Genomic DNA, 8,677 nt, shown 5'->3' on the forward strand with positions numbered 1-8,677 from the left:
AAAGTTTGAATACGAGTCAACAAATGAGATGACATGGCCTTTCACCTGTGACCCATCTCGAAAGTGTTAAATCCCTACACTTCTTTTGGCTGACCCTGAACATAGAAATACAGAGTAAAATTGAAGCAGATCACTGGTTCACTCTGTAAAGCAACAGTAAGACTTTATTTGGAGTATTGTGTTCAGTTTTGGTCATCTTATGTTGTAGAAAGTTCAGAGAAGACCTACATGTACCTGAATAATTCTAGTTTTGGAGATATTATAAGAACAGACAAACATTCTGCCAAGCTTTTTCTGAAGAACACAAGGAATTGGGGAGAGAACATGATTGAGACTCCTAAGTTGTTAGAGGCTTGGAATTCATAAATCTAGATGATGTTTTCATAAAAACCTCTGCAGGCAGAAAGACCAGAGGATGAAAGTAGCAGCCTCTACCACTCTATGGCAATTACTTCCATATATTTATTTTTCTATTGAAAAAATAAAATTAACCGAAGATATATTTAGCTTTTCTAAGTAATGACTGATCTTTATTTTTTTCATTATAATAGTAATAAGTTACAAAACATAAAAGTGTTCAGACTTCCAGCCTTCTTCAACAGATAGAAAATTAGTCACTGAAGCTATCTCTGATCTCTCAAATACTTGTTAACCCTTTTTTTAAATTCCTGTAATTTTGCAGTCTCTACCAATCCAGATACCAATTTATTTTACAGATCTACTACCTTAATAGAAACATAAAATTGCTTTAATTGGATATGTCTGACTTTTCCACATCCTACATTTATGACCTCTTGTCCTACTGCCCTCAGAATTCAACATGAAAAAGTCTGATGTTCTCAGTCTTACAAATTTCCTTAATTATTTTGAATACTTTCTAAGCTAAGGAAATCAAAACTGCAAATTTAGTAGTTTAGAGATGGTGTTGATATACTGTTTGGTCCACTACTGCTAACACTTATTATTATTTTTAAGCTTGTGTAATAATTTAAAGATTTATTTTCTTTGATAAAATATTACACAGATTAATATAATATTCCTTTCACACGTTGACTGCTGACTAGGAGTATACTTGTGGTACCAGGTAGAACAGATTCAGCCACTATGAGAATACTCGTAGAAAAGATTATGCTATTGTAAACTGAATAATGCTGGCATCCCAGATAATGCAACAATCTGCTGGCAGTTTAGGAAACATGAATCTATGTTATAATCATGATCAAATATGTATTATATCATTATTTGTGCTATTGAAATTCACTAATATGCACAAACACGATATCTCCACAAAGCTCACTTCAACACAACTAAGACTAAAGAAGAGATGGTTACAAGATGAAAATAAATGATTAAAACTGAAGCAAAGTTATTCTACATGATCCATGACATTTGATCAGGTCTGAATCAATAAGCAGTTGATAGTCAATGAACATTTTCAAAATATATTATTTTATTCTTTCAATGTTACATGAACTAATAAGTTCTCACATCACAACTAAATGACAAAAAAAATAATGTCTAGTAAATGATTACAAATGTCTCTTTGTCTTCTTGTTTATCTGTCCATTATTGAGGCACATGGTATTGCTTGAAACAATTTTCTACACAGAGGGCTGGTTTTTCAGGGCAAACATCACACACGTAGCAGCTTTCTCATCTCCTTCCAGCCTTTGTGCAGACAAAATATGGTTTGATTGTCTTCCCTTTCTTTTCTGTGGGTGGCGAACATATGAGATAGTGAAACGATTAATCTTGTGGAATTGGAGTTGCATGTCAACCCTGGCCTTTAAGATCCACCATGGTATTTACTATCAGATGAATTGTTACCTGTTCATGAAACTTCAAGTTTCATTTGCTCTCCCTTATTTTTCTTGTACAGAATATGGACATTCAGAATAAATATTTCGATGGTGTGAATGGCAATCTTCTTATACCATTATACAGTTTTTTTGTAGAGCTGAGTAATGCGATAACATTTGGTCATATCTGTCTATCCCTGACATGCCATTGTTGTAACCATGGACAATATTGGAATATTTCGATTTGTTACATCAACTATCTCCACTCTGTGCATATTGTTAATTGTGAGCATGTCCCATTTCTCCATCCTATTACAAACCACCACTGATTCTGACCACTTCCATTCATGTTCCCTCTTCAATTTTTTTCCTGACCAAATCCATTGGTGTTCTACATAAATAGGTTGATTGCTCAGTCAGTTTTTTCACCAGACCCACAAAATTGTAATAATTATCTGTGTATAAAACATGACCTTTGTCCAGGTTATCAGCTATCAGGTCAAGTATCTTCTTCAAGAGAAGCTCCAGAGTATACACAAATTTTCAGCACCAGATTCATATGGTTCATAGAGTTTGATTACATATTTGTAGCACTTACTTTTGATATATTGTCGAAACAAGAGCCTACCACACCAAAGTACCATGGACTCATTGATGCACAAATCTTTTCCTGGATGGTAAATGTGGACCATATCATTATTGAAGTGATCTAGGAGGGGTCGAATCTTATAAAACAATCATCTTGGGGATGGGAATTGTCTACAAAATGCCAAAAACGTAAGATCATATGAAAGCGGTTGTGGCTCATAACACCATTGTAAAATGATGTCTTGAACAGAATATCAATACTCCAAGGTAGGCAGGCTGTTTGGACTCATGTGAATCAACAAGGCTAGAAACTTTTTCATTTCTGTTGCATCAGTGTCCTTCCAGTATTTTAGTTGTGATTCTCTTCACAATGGTTGCTGTTTGGTTATTTTGGTTTGTTTCTGTGACCAGGAATAGGTCAAAATAATCACTAGGTGAACCATCTTATAACTGAATTCTAGGACCGGAGTTTTCATTGAAAGTAAAACTACGTGAATCTTGTGCAACATTTGACCAATTTTGCAATGAAACTGTAGGGTTCACATTTCCAACTGTTCTGCCTGGTGCTGGATCAGTGGCTGCTCTTCCATCACAAACTGGTCTAGCAGACCCACATCCATCACCTGTTGTCCTTACTCCATGACCGTGTGATCATCTGGTGCAGACCCCACAAACTCTAGGTCTTCAAAATACCGCTGGTACTCCATTGTCATCACTTGATGAATACGAGTTTGATGAAACCCTTGGTTTGCCATTATCACTGGACTGGTTATCACTCCTATCTTCAGTTGTCATTTTGAAAATCACTGTCATCTGAGGGCATTTCTGCAGTCCCTTCATCAGACTCCATGTCTTGATCATAATTGTCATCATTATCAGTTTCTTTTAGAAGCTTTGCAACTTGATCTGCATTCATGTGCCATTTTGAAAGGTAATAACAGTAGCAACAAAAAACACATAGTACACAGCACACAATTGCCAATTGCAGAAACTTAGTACCAAAGTCAATTCAGCACTAAAAATGTACCTGGCATATATAATTGAAAATCTTGTTATGCCACCAGCTACAAGTTTTTCATAACATGGTAATTCCCCACCATTGTATTGGAAATGAAGTTATAATTACTCATAAAAGGGTAAAATTTAAAAATAAAGCATATGCATGTCTGACGTGGCAAGCAGGATGGATGTATACTACAAGCGTTGGCAGTCAACGTGTTAAAGACTTAATTCACAAAGTTTTCCTATTTACAAAAACAGCCCTTAATGACTAAAAGTATAACACAAAGTTTACAATAAGGCCACTTTCATTTTTATCTTAATATACTTAGCAGGATTACCTCATAAGGATTTCTTTAAATACATTAATGGTAAGTAAAACATTAAGATAAGAGTAGGGCCTTTGAAGAATGATAAATGAAGGCTTGTTTCTAATGATTATGAGATGGCTGGGTTATTAAATTCTTCTCTTCCTTTTCTTTTAGTTTCCTACTTGAATAACCGTGGTAACTGTAGAAGGTCATAAAAATTGTCCAAGTACTTATAGGTCCATCACTATTATATTAGTGGTGGGAAAATTTCAAAAGCCTGATAAAAGTTGCTTTGCAAAGTCATTTAAGAATGTTTAAAATTCTGTTGGAGAATCAATGTTGCTTTGCTTAAGGAATCTCTTGCCTTACTTATCTTTTGCCATTTTTTTGAAGAGACTACTGTTTATATCGGTCATAATAAAAGTTTGGATTTGGTCTGGATATTCAAAAAGCATTTAACAATGTACCACATAGAAGACTTGTAAAAACATTATCTATATAAGTGTGAGGAACAGACTGGCTCATAGGATAGAAAAGTAGATAGATTAATGTCACAATTGGAGTACCTCAGAACCTTTGATCTTTTTGATTTACATCAATAACATATATGAAAGAATTGCTAATAAGTTATTTAAGGTTGCTTATAATATTAAGGTCTTGGTTGTTGTTGATTGTGAAGAGGATGCTGTTGTTTTACAAAAGGATTTAGATTATTTGGCAAGTTGGGTGCATAAATGGCAGATGACTTTAAATTATAATAAATGCAAAGTAATGCATGTGGGTTATCATAATTTAAATTATAAATATAATTTTGATGGGAATAACCTTAGCGATATTATGGAAGAAATGGATTTTGGTATTCTGGTTGATCAGTCTCTTAATCCATCCAAGCAGTTTTTTGTTGCTAGTCAGATAGCATACTGGATTTTAGGTTGTATCTACAAAAATATTGAATATAAGTCTAAAGAAAATATAATTTCATTGTAAAAGTCACTAGTTAGGCCTCACTTAGAGTATTTTTTCCAGTCTTTGGCTCCTTACCTTAGAAAGGACCATTAATTGTTGGAAATAATTCAGAAAAAGGCTACCAGTATAATACTTGAGATAAAAGGGTTATAAGAGGTCAAGTTATTTCTGAAAATGTTTTCTCTTGAAGAAAAGATGAGTTAGAATGGATCTGATTGTGGTTTTCACTATTACGGGAAGCTGATAGTGTTGATGCATCATTGTTTTTTCTTTCATAATTAATGATTAAAATGGTATAACTATGGGGTACAATTATAAATTTTATAAATACAGGCATCATCTTCAGTTAAGACAGTTTTATTTTTCTAATAGAATGGTTGCATTTGAAATGGGCTGCCTTCAGATGTAGTGGATTCAGTAAATTTAATGGTAGGCTTGATAAATATTTAGGTAAAGGTTGGCTACGAGTTATTTTTTATTTAATGCTTAGTTTAGTTGATGAGCAGCCTAAATGGGCTAGCAGGTCCCTTTGTTATCTTTAAAGATAAACTTTATGTTATAATTTCATTAATTGTCATACACCTCAGACAATGGCTTTATCATTTACAGAATGCTACATTTCAGAAACCACTTTAAAATTCCTGAAAAAGTGTCCCTTATGTATTTTGTTACATACTGCAACCATTAAGTTGATTCATAAGTGTTCAGTCTATTCACCATTGTTATAATATACAAAATGCACACATGAAAATTGAAATGTTGAAACATGCAACTCACTTCATACTTTGGAGCATTATTCAGTTGTGGATAATTTCCTTGACTATCTCCATTGTGAAGTAAATGATTATCTACAAGATTCCACCCCCAGCTTTCTGAATTTGACCCTAACAATGCAACATAGCCTGTACACTGCACAGGGGCCTTTTTTGTTGCAATTCCTATAACAGCAACAGTTCCTAATGGTCCTTCCCACCAAACTTCCCAACAGTGACGACCTGTTCTGAAACCTATTTTCCCCTTGGCAGCATCAGTACTCTGAGCAACAGGATTTCTATGTAAAGTAAAGCCATTAGGTTTAATATATATATTTCTAGAGCACTCATTGGGATCCCAAGCATGAAAGAAAGCACGAAGTTTTGCTTTATATGTCGGAGCACTCGAAAGTAAATCCGATTTCAATGCTTCTTCTGCAAGTTTTCGTATACAGTGCATCCTCCACACATCATTGTTTTCGTCAGTTAAAAGTTTATACCAGTGTTTACACACTAATGAAGAACTCCTTAGATCAGTTAAATCTAAGAAACTAAATATTGTTTCCAATACACTGTGAGACAGATGAGCCCACTTGGCCGCAGCCATTATAATTCAAAAAACTCAATTCACATCTCGTGAAATCTCGCCTTAAATGTTACCTTTATTTTGAGTTGCTTAACTTTAATGTATTAACACAATTACGACGAATAGTGAGAGTTTACGTGAGTGATATGGCAATATTTAGTGAAATCAACGTTAGATGGCCTTGTGTAATCTTAAGTTTGTGACAACATTATATTCAGCAGTATTTGTGCTTCGTCGTTATTTGATTAGAAAATATAAGACTAAGACCGTGAAAGCATGGACAGAAATTTTTATACGTAACGTGACACTCAAAAGGTTTTGCATGAGAAAGTTTCAAAGTAAACATGGAATGCCTTATCTTCAAAAGGATTCACAAGATTGTGAGGGTAAGATTATGACTTGTACTTTTAGTAAGTCCCCGTTATAAATATGTGTTTGTGGCGTAGGCCTAACGAACTTTGAAATGTAAAAAGCTTTGAATAAGGAAAAACGATTTGTAAACTGTAGTTTATATATAAGAACAAAAAGATTTTATAAGGTTAGCACTTTGTTTTTGTTTAGAATCAGGTATTAGTGAATGATACTTCATACTAATATTTATAGTGGAACATTGATGTTCTTGTAAGTTGTAATGCTGAGTGTCTGTAAAGTGTAAACTAAGTATCACTACCACCCACTATCAGGAAAGCCGTTTTTCTTTGGAGATTCTATAAGAATTGCTTTTATATAATCGATGTCCTGATTGATATCTAAAAGGTAGAGCATATTTTGCAGGTTTTTTTTAAAGTACACTGTACAGTGCATGTAGACAAGATTTGCAATTAATGAATTATGAAAACTAAACTTAAAGTTAACTTAAACTGTCAAATGATGTGAATAGCTTGTAATTTTGTATGTTGTTTTTGTAGTCAAATAAAAGTGTTGTTATGATAGTATAACATTTATTTTTAAGTAGGGGGTTTTGTTGATTTTTAACTAGTGACAATAACAAAAAAAATTTACAACCAGTGGATTCCATAGTCAAAAACTAATAGACATACAATCTGAATTATGTATTTAATAATTAATATTAATACAATTAATAATCAAACCTGTCAAGGCAAGATACGATATATCCCTAATAAAGTAACTTCAATTTATATTATATTGATAAATAAAGTGAAAACTACCAACAACCAAATGTTCAAAATCAAGTATGAACTTGCATATTTACCTATCATCTCTCCCCCTTGAGGTGGATTCTCGTATGTGGTGAAGGGACCTCCCAAGGAAGGTTCTGTATTTTCAGTTTATCTTCTCTGAGGTCTGAACGGTGTTTGCCATGTGTGGTGACCCATGAAGGGGAGGAGAGGATCCTGGTGGTTGAGTGGTGTTTGGGGCACTGCAACTCATCACTTTGGCCTTGAATTCTTGTAGAGGGATGGCCTTGGGGTGCCCCCCCCCCCCCATGGTCAGTAGGCTGGTCTTATTGGGCTAGAGTCAACTGAGTACCAGTGTTGGGCATTCTCAGTGGGTGTTGTGGACATTGTGTCTGATGCTGGTGTTTGGGTATAGTGCTCATGAAGCAGTGGCATTGCTGCAGTGTTCTTGTTTGGCATTGTAGTGCATCCCCTCATAAAACTGTATGATGGGTGGGTCACTGGGCACTGAACCATTCTCCTTTTATTATGGATCCCCTAAATTCTCAAAAGAAATAAAATAGTAAAAACTCAGCTTATTGGTAAATGACCATGCCTTGAAAACTCTGATCTTCAGTCTTCAACTTATCTTGCTACTGTACCTCATTTTTTGATTTTGCATTTCTTGTCAGAAAAAAACCTGTAGGACAAATGTCTCCCTTTTTTATTCAGAAGGGATTAGAGGGGCTTGCTGGCTCTCCAAAGTATGTCAAGAAGCTACATTCTGAAGACATCTTGGTGGAAACATCTACACAAAAAGATACCGAACTCCTCCTGAATTCTAAGGCCATGGGGAATATACCCATTGAGGTTACTCCCCATGCAACTTTGAATTCCTCACAAGAAGTTATTGTTGAGAGAGATTTGAAGAACATCCCCGAGTCGGAGATCCTCACTGGTTTCTTCTGCCAAGGAGTTTCTACAGTGTGATGTATCTCTACTCGTAAAGATGGAATTATGCTGCCTACTAATGTTCTCATTTTGACATTTACATCTCCATGTCTGCCTGCCTCTGTTAAGGTAGGTTATCTTCATTGTAAGATACAGCCATATATTCCTAACCCTCTCTGGTGTTTTCAGTGTCAGCGGTTTGGTCATTCAAAGGCATTTTGTCATGGTTCTGTGATATGGTTCTTTGTGGTGACAAAGACTGTAACACCTATCGGCACGGGTACCCTTTACTGCGCATGACACAAGGTTTTAGTGTCTTACATTCAAAACTTTATTAAACTACTTTTTGTTTATGTCACACCAATTAGAGTAGCATAAAATCTCAGCTAATAATCTATATTTTAATAATATACAAGTTTTAAGTTCTTAATTCTAAGAGGAAATATATAAAAAATCCTGGATTTCCATTTGTGTAACACACATGACAAATTTTGTCTTAGTGTGTCATCATTCCTATTTTATCCATCACCCCTTAAAAATGTATGAAATTAAACGTAAAATGCTCTCTATAAAACCTTTATTATTCAAACAGACCATAATTTTTATG

General features: G+C 34.6%; 2 protein-coding genes across 10 annotated transcripts in view; one reads left to right on the plus strand and one right to left on the minus strand.

The window, feature by feature from the left end:
- Positions 1-6,022, minus strand: part of LOC106462456 (F-box/SPRY domain-containing protein 1-like) — a 43,136-nt gene extending 37,114 nt beyond the window's left edge. For 2 of the 3 annotated variants that reach the window (XM_013922377.2, XM_022389727.1), the window contains exon 1: positions 5,441-6,022. In XM_013922377.2, coding sequence (XP_013777831.1) covers positions 5,441-6,022 — 582 coding nt within the window. Of the gene's footprint in view, positions 1-4,477; positions 5,254-5,290 lie in introns of those variants that run through there. The other variant, XM_022389728.1, reaches the window with a different exon arrangement.
- A 110-nt stretch (positions 6,023-6,132) lies between these two features.
- LOC106462455 (probable phospholipid-transporting ATPase IF) overlaps positions 6,133-8,677 on the plus strand; it is a 118,967-nt gene continuing 116,422 nt past the window's right edge. For all 7 annotated transcript variants that reach the window (XR_002611279.1, XM_022389721.1, XM_022389722.1 and 4 more), the window contains exon 1: positions 6,133-6,387. Coding sequence is in view for 6 of the 7 variants with exons in the window: in XM_022389721.1 (XP_022245429.1) it covers positions 6,346-6,387 (42 nt within the window). In the remaining variant the exon portion in view is untranslated. The remainder of the gene's footprint in view (positions 6,388-8,677) is intronic.

The sequence above is a fragment of the Limulus polyphemus genome, unplaced genomic scaffold (genome assembly GCF_000517525.1).
Source record: "Limulus polyphemus unplaced genomic scaffold, Limulus_polyphemus-2.1.2 Scaffold1170, whole genome shotgun sequence".
Taxonomy (NCBI): domain Eukaryota; kingdom Metazoa; phylum Arthropoda; class Merostomata; order Xiphosura; family Limulidae; genus Limulus; species Limulus polyphemus.